The 20,902-nt window shown below is 45.5% G+C and overlaps 1 protein-coding gene across 1 annotated transcript in view; it reads right to left on the reverse strand.

The window, feature by feature from the left end:
- Positions 1–2,697: 2,697 nt before the first annotated feature.
- stx2b (syntaxin 2b) overlaps positions 2,698–20,902 on the reverse strand; it is a 70,239-nt gene continuing 52,034 nt past the window's right edge. The window contains exons 8-10 of the mRNA XM_072587671.1: positions 19,401–19,538; positions 12,182–12,292; positions 2,698–2,902 (exon numbers count right to left, since the gene is read on the reverse strand). Coding sequence (XP_072443772.1) covers positions 2,822–2,902; positions 12,182–12,292; positions 19,401–19,538 — 330 coding nt within the window. The 3' untranslated portion in view covers positions 2,698–2,821. The remainder of the gene's footprint in view (positions 2,903–12,181; positions 12,293–19,400; positions 19,539–20,902) is intronic.

Raw genomic sequence — 20,902 nt, forward strand, 5'->3', positions numbered from 1 at the left:
GAGAAATGGCAGATGGACCTTCATTTGGACAAGTACGAGGTGATGGGTTTCAGGAGGTCACATTCAAGAGGAAAGTATCCAGTAAATGGCAGGCCCCTTAGGAACATTCATATCCAGAGGGATCTTGGGTGCACGTCTATAGCTCCTTGAAAGTTGCACCAAGTGGATAAGGTGATAAAGGCAGTGTGCGTCAATGCTTGTGTTCATCAGTCAAGGCACTGAGTATAAAAGTTGGAAAGCTATGTGGCACTGTATAAGATTCTAGTTAGGCCACATTTGGAACACTGGTCACCACAGTTCAGGAAGGATGTGGAGGCTTTGGAGAGGGTGCAAAGGAGGTTTACCAGGATGTTGCCTGGATTGGAGTGTATTAGCTATAAGGAGCGGTTGGACAAACTTGGATTGTTTTCACTACAGCCTCGGAGGCTGAAGGGCGACCAGATTGAATTATGGAAAATTGAGAGGGGCATAGCCAGGGTGGATAGACAATCTTTTTCCAAGGGTGTGAGTGTCAAATATCACATCTTGAGGATCGATTCAACTGACATCACTTCAATTCCCAGTCTTGAGAGTTTGATAATGCGTTCCTTGATTATGCACACAACTGAGTTTAAATTTTCACTTCAAGTAACCCTTTCCGTGTATTTAACGTGAGAGGGGGAAAGTTTAAGAGATATTCAAGGTGTCTCCTCTTACACAGATGGTGTTAGGTGTCTGAGGAGGTGGGGCAAGCAGATATAATAGCAACACTTATGAGGCATTTAGGGAGCCATATGAACAGGCAGAGAACAGAGGGATACAAACCATGTGCAGGCAGATGGAATTAGTTTAGAATGACACCCCAGGCGACACAGACATGGTGGGCTGAAGGGCCTTGTTCCTGTATTGTACTGTTCTATGTACACTCACATAAACACGCTACTTAAGATCACTTTGATATTTTTTATTTCCAAATTAAACAAAACATAATTTACAGTCTGAAATACCAATGCAATCCAAATTTAATTTACATTCTGAAATATCTACAGAGGATTGAATACAGAATTCTCAATTTTGATTCTTTTTACAAAGAAAAAGGATATTGCATTTCAGAAGAGATTACATAACTCTTGAAAGTGTATGTTAAAAAAGCATAACAATGGGAAAACGGACCATCAACAGTGATAACAGAAATAACACATTAGGCAATATCTCAGAGACCACATCAAACATTGTACACGGCTACAATAATCTCATATTGAATGTTGTGCTCAGGTTACACACGAAGATACACAGTAAGTGATTAGCAAATCAATAATTTTGTATTTGCAAGACTATTCAAAACAATCCTTAATTTATTTTGAGTTTTGTTTTAAACAGAAATATACAGTTGCCACTTCAAACCTGTCTGCTTGGCTTGTCTTCATTTCTCAGGGTGTGTACACACACGGTCACACACTAAACATTTAGTGTCCACATTAGCAGAATGTATTAAAGGATACATACAGGTACAAAACTATCAATGCCATCCATTCACTTAGCCTAACGATAATGTGTACGACACCTGTAACTACACACACTGTCATCATGGCTTTTACCTTTTTCAAAACGTGTAAACATAAGCTGAAGCAGGATTTAAAGTACAATTATTAAATGCAAGTTTGCTAAAGTGTAGATTTTTAACTTTCTTTCTAAAACAGTGAACAAGCCTCATTGTTCTGAGAGGCAGTGCACGCTTTAATCGTGAGGTTTAACCCTCTGTTTGCCCCTGTCTGATGAAGTATTGTTGTGGAATGTGGGTGTACGCCCGCTTTAACCATTGGCCAAAGTCCAACATGAACACATTACAGTAGAGCACCCCTCGTGTGGTCCTCCCTTACATTAAACAGGAAGTGAGGCTGCTGGTATCCAGTCAGCCCTTCCAGACCGTCACTTCCAGTTATTATCAATGCATTGGCTACATTCGAGTTGACAACTTAATGCTTCTTATAAAAATACATGTGTATGAGCATGAGAGAGAGAGAGAGAGAGAGAGAGAGAGAGAAAAAGAAAGAAAGAAAGAAGAGAGGTGACAACTTAATGCTTCTTATAAAAATACGTGTGCGAGCACAGGGGGTGGGGAGAGAGACAGATACAGAATGTGTGAGAGAGACAGAGAGAGAGAGAGAGAGAGAGAGGGGCACTGACCACTGGAGTGTCAGCACCTGTTGACCACCAGGTGGAGTGATGGAGAAAGCAGCCAGCTTTTACCCATGAGTCAATAAGATGATGCTTGCCTCATATGGCAGCCACATGGTCACCATCATCAATCAACACAACCTTTATATTGTAAACAGCAAATCTTTACATTTTAAAAAAAGTAAACATTTCAATCATATAAAAATGGTCAAGAACTGTACAACTGGTCAATTAATGGCAGTAAATGCTTTGGTCAGACGCAGTCTGCAGGCAATAGCTGTTTACTGTTGCTACACTGGCATCATCCCAGAGAGAGAGTGATAGGAGAGGATGGGGGGAGGGAGAGTGATCGGAGGGGGGGGGGGGGGGGGGGAAAGAGTGATAGGAGAGGATGGGAGGGTGGGGAGGGGGGGAAAAGAGAGAGAGAGATATATATGAGAGGATGGGGGTGGGGGAGGGAGAGTGATATGAGAGGATGGGGGGGTGGGGGGGGGGGGGAGAGAGAGAGATATGAGAGGATGGAGGTGGTGGGTGGTGGGGAGGGGGGGGGGGGGGGGGGGAGGGAGAGTGATATTAGAAGGCTCAGCTGCATGATTAGCCTGATTCAGCAATGCAGGACCTGTTAGTAAGTCTTCCTGGTGAATAGTTCCATTGGGGGTGGTCACTATGATGGGACGGTCACTCCTATGATAATGGCAATGATGACCAATAGGACCACAACACAAATCAGAATGTAGAATATTTTCTGAAAGAGAAGACAGAAGGGAAAAATAATTACATTTTCAACATTATTTCTCCATTAAAACCATGATGATCATTTGAGTGGAATTATTAACATGGAGACTTAGAATCCTTATGGTATAGAAGGAAGCCATTTGGCTCTGATACCTGCTCTTCAATTCAGCATTGGTGCCAAAGGCCAACCTCCTGCCTTTTGCCCATACCCTTGCACATGTTTTTATCCAAATGAACACCCAATACCCTCCTGAACACCTGTATGAACCAGCCACCACATTTTCAGGCAGGGAATTCTATACTCTTAACTACGGAGTCATTCAGCATAGAAACCGGCCCTTCGGCCCACAACGTCCATACTGACCAACAAGCTACACTAACCCCATTTACCTGCATTTGGTTCATAAGCATGTGCAGGACTCATCCAGCTGCTTCTTCAATGTTAAGTGTACCTGCCTCTACCACATGCTCAGACAGCACCTTCCATATATTTCTCCCACCTTCCAGAGGAGAAACATTCTCTCCAATCTCTAAACCACTTCCCTCCTCACCTTAAACATAACAGTCTCTGGTCTCAGACCAATCTGCCATGGGCAAGAGATTCTCACAATCTCCTCAATGTATGCCTCTCAGAATTCTGTCTCCCTCAATCAGATTCCCACTCAGCCTCCTCTGCTCCAGGGAAAATAAACCCAGCCTATCCAATCTCTCTTCATAACTGAGACTTTCCAGACCAGGCCACATCCTGGTGAATCCCCTCCACACCCTCTGCAGTACAATCACATCCTTCTGATAGTGTGGTGACCAGAACTGTGCACAGTACTCCATCTTTGGGTTAACCAATCTTTATTTTGTAATTTTAAGTGTAACAAGATTTCCTTGCTCCTATATGCTACTCCCCAGCTAATGAAGGTAAGCATCCAATCTGCTGCCTTCACCACCTGTCCCACTGTGCTGACAGGTCTCCTTCAGGGATCGATGAACTTGTACACTAAGGTTCCTTTTGTTCCTCAGTACTCCCTGAAGATCTACCATCCATTGCGTATATCCTTCCCTTATCAGACCTCCCAAAATGTATCACCTCATACTTATCAGGATTAAATTCCATCTGCCATTACTCATAGAATCATAGATTCCCTACAGTATGGAAACAGGCCCTTTGGCCCAACAAGTCCACACTGACCCTCTGAAGAGTAACCCACCCAGCCCCATTCCCCTATTCTATATTTACCCCTGACTAATACACCTAACCTACACATCCCTGAACACTATGAGCAATTTATCATGGCCAATTCACCTAACCTGCACATCTTTGGACTGTGGGAGGGAAACCGGAGCACCCGGAGGAAACCCACACTGACACAGGGAGAATGTGCAAACTCCACACAGACAGTTGCCTGAAGCTGGAATTGAACCCAGGTCCCTGGTGCTGTGAGGCAGCAGTGCTAACCACTGAACCACCGTGCCACAATAAATTTGAAGGTATGATTTCCCTTTATGACACTACGTTCACTCTATTTGATTTTATTATGTACGTCAAAAGTCTCTGCTATGACATCTGTATAATACTCTAACATCTTCCCCATGACTGATGTTAAGCTCACTGGCCTATAGTAATGTATTTTTATCTCCCTCCTTTTTGAATTTGGGTGCTACGTTGTAAAACTGCCTGTCCTCTGGGACTTCTGCTGAATCGAAGGCTTCTTCAAAAGGTTATTCATAGTTACATCCACCACCTCTGTAGCTACTCCCACTAAAATCTGAGGATGTAGCCCACCAGGTCAAATTGGCCTTTAGCCCCATTAGTTTCCCTTGTAGTTTTTCTCAAGTGATAGCTATTATGTGTATTTCCTTCCCCCACTTCATTATTTGAGATTTTTGGAATGCTATTAATATCCTATAGCACGACAACTGCTAAACAGTATTTAATTTTTTTTTGCCACTTTCTGGTTCCCCCATTATTATTTCCACAGCCTCATTCTCTAAGGACTTCTGTTCACTGTCATTCTCTTTGTTATTATTCTGCTCAGTCTAACAGCTGATCAACATTAGACTGCAGCCTGAGAATCTCTCCTCACTATCAACACCAATTTGCATGTCATCTGCAACCTTATTAATTATATCTTTGCAGCAGAGGTGTAACAAGGGTCTTGTTACAAGTTCAATATCATCTCCTTGCTCTTGTGCTCCATTTATAAAACCAAGGACACTGAATGCTTTATTAACTGTTCTATCCACCTTTGATGATCTGCACACATAGAAACCCAGGTCTCTCATCCCGTGGAGAGGTACAAGAATTCCAAGGAGGAGCAGCAAAAGGTTGAACAAATGTTTGCTCCTCCAGCAGATTTCCAGAATATATTAGTCAGCTCACGGTTTAGCATGTACAGTTACTGTTTTATACAAACCCATGTGACAACAAATCTGCACACAGCAAGCTTCCAAAACAAATATTGAGTTTGTTATGTTATTAAATGGTGTCAGATTGGCTGAGAAGTAAACATTGGTCAGGAGACAAGGGGAAAGCTCCTCTCCATGGAATGTTTGTGCTGCGTCACTGAATGAGAGACCTGGAGTAAAGTGCACAGATCGAGGTGAAATATTCAGGAAAGAATAATCAAAGGACCTCTGTCTCTTGACCAGCCCCTGATTTGCCACAAGTACCCAATATCAATCCTTGTGACTGCCCCAATTAGGGAATAAACATAATGGTGACTGATGCTTCAGCATGTCTTACTCGATACTTTGGCCTCTCAGGGGCAATTTGATGCAACTGGGCCTGCTCTGTGTTAAACAACGAATAGAAGTAGTGAGGGGGAGGGGGAGAGAGAGAGAGACAGAGAGAGAGAGAGAGAGAGAGAGAGAGAGAGGGAGGGAGGGGGAGGGGGAGAGAGAGAGAGAGAGGGAGGGAGGGGGAGGGGGAGAGAGAGAGAGAGAGAGAGAGAGAGAGGGAGAGGGAGAGGGAGAGGGAGAGGGAGAGGGAGAGGGAGAGGGAGAGGGAGAGGGAGAGGGAGAGGGAGGGAGGGAGGGAGGGAGGGAGAGAGGGAGGGAGGGAGGGAGGGAGGGAGGGAGGGAGGGAGGGAGGGAGGGGGAGGGAGAGAAACAAATTGGACTGTGTTTTCAAACAGCTGTCACAATGGGCTGAATGCCTTCTCCTGTACTGAAAGATTTGAGGATGATAATCTGTGACCAGCTGAAGCATGTGGGGAACTTGCAACGTTTCATTCCTGCATCATGTGTGTGCGTGTGCCATCAACACTCACTTGGGTGAGGTGCTGAACCAAACATCAAACCAATTAACAACTCGCTCACATCACACCTGCTGCTGTTAGACAATACAGTAGAGGACAGAAGATGCAACAGCCAACAGTAAATATACTCAGGCCCTTCAGCCCAACCCATCCATGCTGGCCAGATATCCCAACCTAATCTAGTCCCACCTGCCAGCACCTGGCCCATATCCCTCCAAACCCTTCCTATTCATATACCCACCCAAATGCCTCTTAAATGTTCAATTGTATCAGCCTCCACCACATCGTCTGGCAGCTCATTCCATACACATACCACCCTCTGCGTGAAAAAGTTGCCCCTTAGGTCTCTTTTATATCTTGCCCCTCTCACCCTAAACCGATGCCCTCTAGTTCTGGACTCCCTGACCCCAGGGAAAAGACTTTGTCTATTTATCCTATCCATGCCCCTCAATTTTATAAACCTCTATCAGGTCACCCCTCAGCCTCTGACGCTCCAGGGAAAACAGCCCCAGCCTGTTCAGCCTCTCCCTGTAGCTCAAATCCTCCAACCCTGGCAACATCCTTGTAAATCTTTTCTGAACCCTTTCAAGTTTCACAACATCTTTCTGATAGGAAGGAGACCAGAATTACACGCAATATTCCAACAGTGTCCTAACCAATGTCCTGTACAGCCGCAACATGACCTCCCAACTCCTGTATTCAATACTCTGACCAATAAAGGAAAGCATACCAAACACCTCCTTCACTATCCTATCTACCTGTGAGTCCACTTTCAAGGAGCTATGAACCTGCACTCCAAGGTCTCTTTGTTCAGTTAGCCAACCTCCAGTCTTCTGGCACCTGTGAATATCTCAGTAAGAGGCTGAGCTTCCCCAAGAGTTTTAGGGTAAACCTGATCAAATCTTGGGGATGCATCCACTTTTGTGTGTTTCAAGACATCCAGTGCCGCCTCCTCTGTCACATGGACATTTTTCAAGTTATCACCAACTATTTCCCCACAGTCTCTATCTTCCATGTCCTTTCCCACAGTAAACACTGATGCAAAATACTCGTTTAGTATCTCCCCCATCTCCTGCGGCTCCACACATAGGCCATCTTGCTGATCTTTGAGGAGCCCTATTCTCTCCCTAAGTTCCCTTTTGTCCTTAATGAATTTATAAAATCCCTTTAGATTCTCCTTCACCCTATTTGCCAAAGCTATGTCCCCATATTGCCCTCCTGATTTCCCTCTTAGCTATACTCCTACTGCTTTTATACTCTAAGGATTCACTTGATCTCTCCTGTCTGTACTGATGGAAGCTATCGTAGAACTATTTGAAGATGGTGAATCAGAGGTGACAGGAATCTTAAGACATCAATCTTACAAACCAAACTTCACGTGGAATTCAGAGGAGCGTGCTGATGTTGGCAAGGATGTGGAGGGCGATAGTGGGGGATGATTTTCACACTGCAAGTTGGTTTCCTGTGATATTCCACAAGAGGCTGGTGTCAGGGCCCACTGCTCCCTGCGGTGTTTACAGCTATCCCAGTAACAGCTTTATAATATTTGCAAATGAACTGAAACTTGAATGTTTGATGATGAAGGGCGTTATCAAACTGAGCATAACATGAAGTGGATGGCAATTTGGGCAGATGGCCAAGATTAGAAGGTCAATGCAGAGACGTGTGGAGTAGGACACTTTCGGGGAGTGTACAGAAAGGGATCGATTAGAAATGGAATGGTTTCAAAAGGTTGACAAAAAGACAGACCCTTTTTACCAAAACACTTTTAAAGAAATAAATTCATTCACGGGAGGAGACTGCCCGTCCCTAGTTGCCCCTTGAGAAGGTGGGGGTGAGCCACCTTCCTGAACCGCTGCAGTCCATGTGCTGTGGGTAGACCCACAATGCCCTTAAGGAGGGAAGTTCTAGGATTTTGACCCAGTGAGAGTGAAAGAACAGTGATATATTTCAAAGTCAGGATTGTGAGGGACTCAGAGGGGAACTTGCAGGGGGTGGTGTTCCCATGTATTTGCTGCCCCTGTCCTTCTGGATGGAAGTGACCGTGGGTTTGGAAGATGCCTATGTGCAGATTGTACATGGCCATTGCTCCCTGCAGTATTTCGACTTGCCCTGGTGACAGGAATAGCATTATAATATTTGCAAATTATCACCGGTGAAGGGAGTGAGCGTGCCGATAAGGGTGGTGCTGTTGGCATTGTCTGGCAGACTGACCTCTACATTACACAGAGGCTGAGCGCCAGCTCCGAGACCTCTTCCCATCTCCCCCTGGACCAACAGCCCACCATGGAATATCAGGCCATTATCTTCACAGTGGTCACTAACCTTATTTCATCCGATGATCTTCCCACCCCCCCCCACCCCCCCCCCCCCCAACCTTCACTCCCTCCACCCTCACATTCCCCCCAACCCCACCACAGCTCACTTCTTCCCCCTTTCCAAAGATCCACTAATAGGGACTGCTTGGGCAGAGCCACTCCTTCTGCCTGTTCCTGCCTCACAGAACGTGGTCTCTTCCTACTTCAACTCTATGCTTTCTCCCTTTGCCCAGTTTTCTCTGCTGCTTTCTGTCAGTTTCGGAATTTCTGGTTTGCAGGTTCCAGCTGCCACCTCTTTCCCATGGAGGTGCACGTCCACCCCCCCACCTGGATCATCTCAGGGCTCTCTGCTTCTTCTTACAGCAAAGGTCTGAACCGTCCCCACCCACCCCTACCCCCACCCCCACCGTCCTCCGCCCGACCCAGCCCATCCTTACTCTCAATGTCTCCTTTAACTTCTCTCATTTTCTTCAGGACGGAGGGACGGCCACAGGTACCCACATGTGCCCAGTGATGCCTGTCCCTCTATGGGGAAAGTAGAACATTCCTTGTTCCAGTCCGATTTCAGCCCCCACTTATGACTCTTCCGCTAATATTTTAATGACATCATTGCTCCCTTCTCTTGACCAGACATGGAAAAGTTTATCAATTTTGTCTCCAATATCCACCTTACTCTCACCTTCACCTGGTCCATTCCAGACCTCACCCTTCCTCGAATTCTGTTCCCACTTCAGGGGATACGCTGGTCACCAACGTCTGTTACAAACCAACAGTTACCTTCACTATACATTGTCACACCTGTTTCCTGTAAAGACACTATTCCATTTTCTCAGTTCCTCTGTCTCCATCGTGTCTGTTCTGATGATGCCAACTTCAACAAGGGGGCTCTGAAATGTCCACCTTCTTCCTCAATTAAGGATTTCCTAGCACCATTGTCAGGAGTCTCAGCTGGGTCTGACCTATCTTCCACATGCCTGCCCTCATCCCTCTCTCTTGCCTCCCACGACAGCGATAAAGCTCCTCTCATCCTTATCTACCACCCCAACACCCTCCACATCCAGAGGATTATTAGCTGCCATTTCTACCAGCTCCAGTGGGATCATAAACAGACACACACACATGCCTTCCCCTCTCCTGTCAGCTTTCCACAGGCACCATTCCCTCGAGGATAACCTGGCCCACTCCTGCTTTACTCCCCAACACTGCATAAACCTCCCTCAACAAGTTACCTTGCATCCACAGGGGTAAGACCTACCCATTTCCCTCCTCAGTATCCAAGGGCTCAAACACACCATCTAGACAACTCATCATTTTACCTGCATTTCCCACAATCTAGTCTACTGCATTCCCTGTTCACAATGTGTCTCCCTCTACATTGGGGAAACAAAATATAGACTGGGTGACAGAACACCTACATTCGGTCCACAAAAAAAGACGGAGCTCCCAGCTGCCTGCCACTTCACTGCACTGCAGACAGAGAGGTTAGCCAGGGAACAGGGTGGGCTGTTAAGTTCAGCACAAGCTGGAAGGACAGCACCTCATTTTCTGCGTGGGAACTCAAGGGCCTTCTGGACTCAGTATCAAGTTCAACAATATTAGGCCTTGAGGTATCTTCTCTGCCCAAGCCCCAATCCCCGGGCCTTGTTATCACATGGTCTGCTAGTACATACATTGTTTACTAATAATAGTCCCCATTATTCATCCTCTTAGCCAGATCATTATTGACTCCTTTGTCTGTCTAACGTCTCCTCTCTCTCTTTGGGCTCTATCTTCACCTATTGTTTACCCCTCACCCCCCTGTCTCCCCAACTCTATCTTCTGCATAAAATCAACTTTTTATTAGCTACCAGTTCTGAGGAAGGGTCACTCAACACAAAACTTTAATTCATTTCTCTCCACTGATGCTGCCAGACTTTGAGCTTTTCCAGCAATTTCTGCTGTGGTGAATATTAAAAGGTGGTGGCTGGGTGCCAATCAAGTGGGCTCCTTTGTCCTGGATGGAATTGTGCTCGTGTGTTATTGGAGCAACATCTGTCCAGGTAAGTGAGGAGTATGCCATCACACTCCTGACATATGCCTTGTAGATAGTGGAAAATCTTTGGAAATCAGGTGGCTGGTTATTTGCTGCAGGATTCCTAGCCTCTGACCTGCTCTAGTAGCCAGTGTTCAGCTCAGTTTCTGATCAATGATAACCTCCAAGATGTCGATTGGTGGAGGGTTGGTGATGCCAATGAATGCCAAGGGCGATTGTTAGATTCTCGCTTATTGGAGATGGTCATTGCCTGGTCATTGTGTGGCATGAATGGTACTCGTCAGGCCACAGTTCCAAAGAGTCAGAGATATAAACACGATCGGATTCTTTCTACACAGATGCTGTCAGACCTGAATTGTTCCAGGACTGTTTTTCTCATATTAACCCAAGCCTGGATATTGTCCAGATGTTGCTGCATTCAAACGTGGATCGCTTCCATACTGGAGCAGTCTTGAATGATGCTGAACATTGTGCAATCATCAGTGAACATCCCCACTTCTGACCTTCTGATGGAGGGAAGGTCATGGGTGAAGCAGCTGAAGATGGCTGGGCCCAGGACACTCCCCTGAGGAGCTCCCAATGATATCCTGGGGCTGAGGTAACTGATCTCTAACAACCATCGGCCTTTGTGCAGGTATAACTAACTATCGGAGTGTTCTCATCTTCCCTTCCTCCATTCCCCAATTCCCAGCAACTTTAGGCATAAGACACATTCCAGAGAAGGACCCTGGGAATGAGGGCAGGCTGGATAAGTTTGGCCTTCTCTCCATGGAACAGAGAAGGTCAGGAAGGGAGTGAAGAGAGGTTTTTAAGATGGAGGGATTCTGGGACATTTACTGGAGTGAGTCATTAACGCAAGGCCACACACTGAAAACCACTGCCAAAGACATGGAAGGAAGATGGTCATAGAGTCATCGAGACGTACAGCACGGAAACAGACCCTTTGGTCCAACCCGTCCATGCGGCCCAGATATCCAAACCCAATCTAGTCCCACCTGCCAGCATCCAGCCCATATCCCTCCAAACCCTTCCTATTCATCTACCCATCCAGATGCCTCTTAAATGTTGCAATTGTACCAGCCTCCACCACTTCCTCTGGCAGCTCATTCCAAACACTGACCACCCTGTGTGTGAAGAAGTTGCCCCTTAGGTCTCTTTTATCTTTCCCCTCTCACCCTAAACCTATGCCCCCTAGTTCTGGACTCCCCCCACCCAAGGGAAAAGACTTTGCTCATTTATCCATGCCCCTCATGATCTTATCAACCTCTATAAAGGTCACCCCTCGCTGACGCTCCAGGGAAAACAGCCCCAGCCTGTTCAGCCTCTCCCTGTAGCTCAAACCCTCCAACCCTGGCAACATCCTTGTAAATCCTTCCTGAACCCTTTCAAGTTTCACAACATCTTTCGGATAGGATGGAGACCAGTCACAGACAATTGAGGAGATTGGGAAATATTTTCAGAGTTGCCAGGTATAGAGCACTGTCCTGTAAAGATTTATATATGGATTCCATCACCAATTTTAAAAGGAAACAGACAGTACCAGAGGATGAGAAATTGAAAGGTTATAAAAGGCAAGAAAATAGGACTAAGCACAAACGTTCATTCTAAGAGCCAACACTAGCACAAGGGGCTGAATGGCCTCCTGCGCTGTAAATGACAATTTGGAAGCTAGGCAACAGTAAACTTACCCGCCTTGCTTTGCTCTGGTATCGAACTGCTTTTTTTGTCTCTTCTTTCGCCCGCTCAATATATTCAGTTGCATTTACCACATTTGTCTCTATGTTATTAATCATTTCACCCTTTTGTGTTTAGGAAAAAGGAAAAACAAAGTCACTTTAAGAAACACTATGAAATATATCCTGCACATTGTCATTCCCACTATTTTTATTCATTCACCCCTGAAACAGGAACTGCTGAGCACTAAAAGTTCACGGCCATTGTCAATGAATAAAACCACTTGCCGAAACAAAAGCGGAATTCCCTTCAAATAGAGTCTACAAATCCTGCTTCAATGCAACTCGATTCTCTGCTCTACCCTTGAATGCATCAAATCCCCAACTTCTCAATACAATACGGCTGGTGCAAATAACCCAGTCTTTACTGAATATAACTTCTTCTGACCTTGAAGATTTTTCCATCCTACTTACCACACTATCTCTCTGCTTAAACTTCTCAGCTCAGCAGGGCAACCCTAACACTCTCTTCCTCCATCCCACAAAATGAGTATTTTAAAAAAATACTTGGACAATATAAACAGTGACCTCCACGGTTACTGGAGGTAAAAAAAAACTTCTAGATGCCAGAATCCAAAGTAGACAGGCAGGAGGCTGGAGGAACGCAGCAAGGCAGGCAGCATCAGTAGGGACAGGCAGGAGGAACGCAGCAAGGCAGGCAGCATCAGGTGGTGCAAAAATCAACATTTCAGGTGTAACCCTTCTTCAAGATTAGGGGTGGGATACACCCAAAACATCGACTTCTGCACCTCCTGATACTGCCTGCCTTGCTGTGTTCCCTCTCCCTCCTGATACTGCCTGCCTTGCTGTGTCCCTCTCCCTCCTGATACTGCCTGCCTTGCTGTGTTCCCTCTCCCTCCTGATACTGCCTGCCTTGCTGTGTCCCTCTCCCTCCTGATACTGCCTGCCTTGCTGTGTCCCTCTCCCTCCTGATACTGCCTGCCTTGCTGTGTCCCTCTCCCTCCTGATACTGCCTGCCTTGCTGTGTCCCTCTCCCTCCTGATACTGCCTGCCTTGCTGTGTCCCTCTCCCTCCTGATACTGCCTGCCTTGCTGTGTTCCCTCTCCCTCCTGATACTGCCTGCCTTGCTGTGTCCCTCTCCCTCCTGATGCTGCCTGCCTTGCTGTGTCCCTCTCCCTCCTGATGCTGCCTGCCTTGCTGTGTCCCTCTCCCTCCTGATGCTGCCTGCCTTGCTGTGTCCCTCTCCCTCCTGATGCTGCCTGCCTTGCTGTGTCCCTCTCCCTCCTGATACTGCCTGCCTTGCTGTGTCCCTCTCCCTCCTGATACTGCCTGCCTTGCTGTGTCCCTCTCCCTCCTGATGCTGCCTGCCTTGCTGTGTTCCCTCTCCCTCCTGATACTGCCTGCCTTGCTGTGTCCCTCTCCCTCCTGATGCTGCCTGCCTTGCTGTGTTCCCTCTCCCTCCTGATACTGCCTGCCTTGCTGTGTCCCTCTCCCTCCTGATACTGCCTGCCTTGCTGTGTTCCCTCTCCCTCCTGATACTGCCTGCCTTGCTGTGTTCCCTCTCCCTCCTGATGCTGCCTGCCTTGCTGTGTCCCTCTCCCTCCTGATACTGCCTGCCTTGCTGTGTCCCTCTCCCTCCTGATACTGCCTGGCTTGTATTCCTCCAGCCTCCTGTCTGTCTACTTTGGATTCTAGCATCTAGAAGTTTTTTTTTATCTCCAGTACCAATAACATCCTAACAGTACAGCCCACTGTTTATACTGTCCAAGTATTTTTTTAAAATACTCATTTTGTGGGATGTGGTGTCACTAGCTGGGCCCACCATTTATTGCCCGTCCCTAGTTGCCCCTTGAGAAGGTGGGGGTGAGCTGCCTTCTTGACCCGCTGCAGTCCATGTGCTGTGGGTAGACCCACAATGCCCTGAGGGAGGGAATCCCAGGATTTTGACCCAGTGATACGGAAGGAACGGTGATATATTTCCAAGTCAGGATGGTGAGTGGCTCAGAGGGGAACTTGCAGGGGGTGGTGTTCCCATGTTACTGCTGCCCCTTGTCCTTCTGGATAGAACTGGCTGTGGGTTTGGAAGGTGCTGTATGAGGATCTTTGGTGAGTTTCTGCATCTTGTAAGTAGTACACACTGCTGTTACTGAGCGTCGGTGGGGGAGGGAGTGGGTGTTTGTGGATGTGGTGCCAATCAAGCGGGGGCAGCTTTGTCCTGGATGGTGTTCAAGCTTCTTGAGTGTTGTTGGAGCTGCCCCCATTCAGACAAGTGGGGAGTATTCCATCACACTCCTGACTTGTGCTTTGTAGGTGGTGGACTGGCTTATAGGTACGTGTACTGGGTGGGGGGTGGTTTACTCAGCCTCTCCTCTTGCCTTCCCTGTGAGCCTTCCATGATCCTTACCTGTTCTCTCAGAGCTCCAGTGAGATTACTGCCTTAGGATATTCCAAAAAGGTGGAAATGCAACTTATTTCAACTGACCAGGGACATCCATAGCCTTTTGGGCAATGCACAATGTTATATTTACACTACCTTTTGTGCAAAAGAGGTTTCTTGGTTTCACTGGCCCTTAGTGACCCAGTTCTAACCTAAATGCCCCTGTTTTAGACTTGCTCAGAGAAATTAGCTTTTCTGTATTTACTCTACCAAATCCCTTCCTTGTTTTAACATTCATAAATTAACCAGTGCTCAGATTAGGAATTCTTGTGTTCCTGAAATAATGGGATAGAAATCTGAAATCACACCTTCAGTTGATGGCTTAATATTGAATGCCAACTTTTATTCTGTCGGTTCACTTGTGGGAAATGATGCATGAATAACTGCTTAAATCAGCATCTCACTTGTTCAAGTCAGAGCTCTGGAATAGTGAAACAGAATGTGCTGAGGAAACTCAGCAAGTCTGGCAGCAATGTCATCATACAGACTTGGAGAGTCAGAATGGTCTTGGAACATTAGCCTCTGTGGTGGCTATCAGACCTGGTGAATTCCTCCAGCACCGTGTTTCAATTTCAGAGTTCCACAGTCCAGTATGTTGCTTTTGCTTGGATTAATGAGTATAAAAATGGGTATGCCGATGCAATACAGGAGCATGGTGGATGAAAAGTTACAAGAGAAGACACGAGTGCATAACAAATAATTGTGAAACTGAACAGGCACAGGAATCAAAACGTTGTTCACTTAAGTTGGCAAAGATACATCAGGAGTCGAGTGTACAAATTGCTTACCCTGCTCAGTTCTGACGGCAAGCTAGTGCAAAGAACTGAACAATCCTAAATAGGTGGGTGTGAAATAATTGTTTTTCAAAGATTCTTAATGGTGTAATTTCATGTGAAAATAATAAATCACAACTTTTGATCCTGTGCATGTTCTCTTCTATTGGGTGGAAACTCATGTTTGCAAAATTGTAGTTGTTTCATGTTTCGATGTCAACGTGCTCCACAAATATCACAGTGATTCAATAGGGCCATTGATGAAATGGATGGAACCATGTGAATTTGTTGATTACCTGTGTAACTGTCCCATCAGCAGCAATCAGCAAAAGAAGAAACATCCCATTTATTTTGTTACACCTCCAACCAAAACAAAAATTCAGGGGCTAAGGTTGATAACTGTGCTGCGTGTTAAACACCCAAATTACTCTGCAGTGGAAGTTTCTTAGACAGAGAGAATTGGAAAAAAGCTGGTACTGATCTTGAGCTGATGTTTAATGCATTATTAAAACTTAACTGGGCAGGATTCCTGGTATTAAGCTTTACACCAAAGTTACATTTGTATCAACAATTCTCAGTGACAGGCAGAAGAGCCCAGATCCAGGCCTGTGGTTGAGAACTGCAGTATTGAACTTTAACTTGGTTTATTTTTCCACTTTACGCCTAAGACTTTGTACCTTTGTAGCTGAGTTGGTGCCAGCGACTGGCGAATTTGCACACTGCTCACTGTGCTCCTGTATCCCAGTACTTGAGTACATGTGATAATAAAACCTAATTCTAAGAAACTGTGTTAAGGAGCAAACTAACTGCGAGGTGTTGCACAGATGTGATAAAGACCAAATATCTTTAGGTGAAGCAGGGTTGAGGCCAGGGGATACTTAGACCAGGCTGCAGAAACATCAAATTTTGGATTAGTGGTGCTGGAAGAGCACAGCATTTCAGGCAGCATCTGAGGAGCAGCAAAATCGACGTTTCGGGCAAAAGCCCTTCATCAGAAATAAAGGCAGAGAGCCTGAAGCGTGGAGAGATAAGCTAGAGGAGGGTGGGGGTGGGGAGAAAGTAGCACAGAGTACAATGGGTGAGTGGGGGAGGGGATGAAGGTGATAGGTCAGGGAGGAGAGGGTGGAGTGGATAGGTGGAAAAGGAGATAGGCAGGTAGGACAAGTCATGGGGACAGTGCTGAGCTGGAAGTTTGGAACTAGGGTGATGTGGGGGAAGGGGAAATGAGGAAACTGTTGAAGTCCACATTGATGCCCTGGGGTTGAAGTGTTCCGAGGCGGAAGATGAGGCGTCTGGTGGTGAGGGAGTGGGGGTGAAGGAGGCCCAGGACCTCCATGTCCTTGGCAGAGTGGGAGGGGGAGTTGAAATGTTGGGCCACGAGGCGGTGTGGTTGATTGGTGCGGGTGTCCCGGAGGTGTTCCAATGCCATTTTCGACATTTATCAAGAAATGTCGGTGTTAAATAGGGCATGGTTAAATGTTGACATGGTGCAGGTGAGTGCAATATTTAATACTTTAGATCATGTTTCTTTTGTGAAAGGAGGAAAATTTCATAGATCCTTAGGATAAAGTCACAATGAAAAACAAACACCACTGAGGTTACAAGGCAGCAGGTCAGATTCTGATATTATATTAAAGAAACACAATTTTAAAGAAAGGAGGGAAGAGAATGGAAACTGCATCAAAAAATCCAGTTTTTAAAAAATATACCTCCATGCTGGTCTCCTAACACTCCACTTTGCTGTTGATGCTGTTTAAGTGAAACCTATAGCTCCCCAAATGGATGCAGCATTCTGATCCAAACAGAAATATAATGTACTGGCAGGAGAGGTAACTGCAAGATAATACAGCTCACTGCTTTGCTGAATATCCCGGTTCAGTCAGCAAATGTGAGCCCAAGGTTTAATTTGTTCTCAAACATTCTGGAACCCTTTACACCTCCTCTGGATTCACTTTTTGCCCCACCCTCGCTGATTTATTATTACTTTGTCAGTGAGTCTTTCCTCTCCTCACCATGTACTCGATTATTCTCACTGATTTTTTCCATTCCCCCCTCTCCCATGGTTCCATATGAATTTAAAACTTTGTAAAGACCATAATATTTTTATTTTGCTGTGCTTTTTATTGTGGGCTGAAATGGGAAAAGGGCCGTTTCTAAAACTAAGGATTATGGGAAGAATTGAAGGACACCAACACTCATTACATGTGCTGCTTGTTCAAGCAATGGCAGGAATGATCACACAAAGCAGCATGTACCTGAACAGCTCCTGGGTGTGAACATTTGGCCCTCCAGACACAAAGGAGCTGTCCTTTCTCTACAGTTTAAAATAAACACCTTCAGCCTGAAGAAAGCCATGATAATTTTCATTAGCTGCAGCTCTTAACCAAGAAGTCAGACTTTGTAAGTTGGGAACCTGTTGCTCTGAGTCTCCTGCCACTAGTGAAAGTACCTGGAGAATAGAGATTAAGTAGCAGTAGGTCCTGACAAGCCAAAAGGATAATCACTGGTCCCTATCCACAAGGTTTACAATGTTTCCTTGTCTTTGCCTATCTGTCTGCAGTGGGGGTATTTATAAAGGGTCACAGTTTTAACCAGAAGAGTTAAAGGGGATTGGTTAGCTCAGTTGGTCAGACAGCTAGTTTGTGATGCAGAATGTTACCATGTGGGTTCAATCCCTGCACCAGCTGAGGTTACCATGAAGGATTCTCCTTCTGAACCTTTCCCCTTGCTTGAAGTGTGGTGATCCTCAGGTTAAACCACCACCAGTCATCCCCCTCTAATGAGAGTGCAGCCCTATGATCTGGTAAGACTATAGCAATTTGACTTTTACAGTTGATAGCTCATAATTGCGTTTTGGTAGCTAGAACCAATTCACTTGTAAAAGACAGTAATTCTGGTAAAGTACAGAAACCTGGTCTGTACTCTGTGAACCTGGGAGTGAAACCAAGAGCTTTGTTCACGTTTATAAAGTAATTAATCTTGTGACAACTGAGAACAGCAGGGCCTGATTTCCAGTGTGCTCTTATACATGCTGAAGTTTAGCCATCTTGCACTCATCAAGACGTATGCAAGAATGCCAAATTTCAAACAATACTTACAATTATTCATCTTTAAACCTTCTAGGTATAATGATAATCATGGGTAAAAATGATTAACACTGCTTCTTGCACCCCAGGTTCTGCCTAACCTGACAAACACGTCCTGTACATTGTATTTACAGTTTGTGACCACATTCGTTTGGAGGAGCTTTGCACTGGTGTTCAATCAATACCGAGCAATCCTCTTGTAGGCCATCAATGAAGATCTGCAGCAGAGTGACTCCTGTGAACAGCGAGGGGCTTTGGTTTCTATGGTTACTGTCTCTACAATCCAACAAACTTACTGTCGAAATCTCACTTGGCCTTTCACTGATTCAAGAACTGCTTTCATAAAGGTCTCTTCTATTTAATTCCTTCATGGTATTGGGTGTAGATGGTCAGGCCAGCATTTGTAGCCCACCCCCTAACTGCACCGGAGAATATATTCTACAATGTCCAGGCACCACCAATCAAGCACTGGGCCAACTTCTGAAACATCTTTGCTGTGGGAAGCACAGTGCAAGTCAGGAAACAGCACGTTTACAAGGACGTAACTTCTCATTCGTACATACTGGAGTGTAACATGGATCAAATGGCTCATTTTACGATACCTCACAACAAACTGTATGCAGAACAAAAACCAAAAAATTGCTGGAAAAGCTCAGCAGGTCTGGCAGCACCTGTGGAGAGAAATCAGAGTTAACGTTGACTCTGCTTCCTCTGCACAGATTCTGCCAGACCTGCTGAGCTTTTCCAGCAATTTCTGTTTTCAGTTCTGACTTAGAGCATCCATAGTTCTTTCGTATTTTTTAAACACCGTATGCATGCTTTCATTTACTTAAACTGGAGAAATAACTCTGGGATTCAACACTCAAAGTTAAATGGACAGCACACCTCAAAAACCCATAAACGTTGAAACACTTCACCTGCTGTTCCACTAACATGGCCATGTCCACAAACATATCGTGCAACTCTCGTATGCTTGCTTCCAGTTTGATGATGTCTTTGTGCCGTGATTCAATCTCATTAAGAGCTTGCCTGGTGATCTGGGTGTCTGATATAATCTGTAAAACAAAAGATTAGGGAGCTGATTGCTGCAATTTTTGGGGATTCTCTTTCCTTCTTTCTGATGCGCAGAAGTTTAAAAAGGAGACAAGGTGGTTTCTGCACATGTTCTGAAGGGCATTGAGGAAGCATCATTCAAACTGGGTCACCCAGGTAATTACCACAGTTAGATCAGAGATTGGAGCATGGGAAAGGCTTTGATTCTGCATAACGTAAAGTGCAAAAGCAGTTTACAGACAATGCTAATGGTTTGACAGAATTGAGGAATACAAGAAAGAGGAGTTGGCCATTCGGCCCTTCAATCTTGCTCTGCCATTTAAACGGGTGATCGAGTGTCTCTTTCCTTGACTCTGTCTTCCTGTAATACCCCCATGTTTCAATTCACTTAGCTTCCAAAAATCTATCAATCTCAGTCTGAAATACATTCAACAGTGGGGCATCTGGAGATCCCGGCGGGGGGGGGGGGGGGGGTGAAGAATGCAGAATTCCAAAGATTCACAATCCTTTGAGTCAAGCAATTCCTTCTCACCTCAGTCCTAAATATCAACCCCATATTGTGTGAGAGATCTTACTGCTAGACACCCCAGCTGGTGGAAACATCTATTATCTATCCTGTTTCACCATGTTTACGTCCCGAGGTTTTATTGCATATACAGCACAGAAACAGATCATTTGACCAAATGTGTTTGAGCTCAAGCAAACCTTCACCTACTGTCCATTTCATATTATCATCCGAGTCTCTACTCCCCTCCCCTTCAGGTTTATCCAGCTCCCCCTGAAATGCATTCACCTCGATAACATTTTACCGGAGGAAGGTCCACAGTCTCACCACTCACTCAGCAATGAATCATCTCCAGATTTTCCTCTTGGATTTAATCACCACTCTACTGTATTTTTAGATGTATCATCTTAAAGATCTCGGTTAAGTCCCCCCTCATTTTCTGAGAGAGAAGAGAGTCCCTGATGTGATCATAGTCTCACTCGATATTACCACCATTTAGTTATGGTAGGCACCTCGTCCAGTGCCTCCACACCCTCTTAGAATACAGACCAGAGGACTCAAAGTGTGGTCGAAACCCAGGTGCAATACAAGCTCAACATAACTTTGAAACTTTTCAGTTCTGTCCTTTTAGAAATGAACGCCAGGACTTTGTTTGCTTTTTTCTGAACCGAAGTGCTATTTAATGTGATGTGTACATCTATCCACCTCCAGATTTATCTACCCTACCTAGCCACGTGGTATGCAGCTTGTGTACTGATTTAACCAAAGTTTGGGGAATGAAGGTACTCCATTAATGGCAGGAACTACCACATTGTTCCTGTGGTGCCACATATTGGCACTTTAAAGCTTTGGTTTAATGAC

The sequence above is a fragment of the Chiloscyllium punctatum genome, chromosome 17 (assembly GCF_047496795.1).
Source record: "Chiloscyllium punctatum isolate Juve2018m chromosome 17, sChiPun1.3, whole genome shotgun sequence".
Taxonomy (NCBI): domain Eukaryota; kingdom Metazoa; phylum Chordata; class Chondrichthyes; order Orectolobiformes; family Hemiscylliidae; genus Chiloscyllium; species Chiloscyllium punctatum.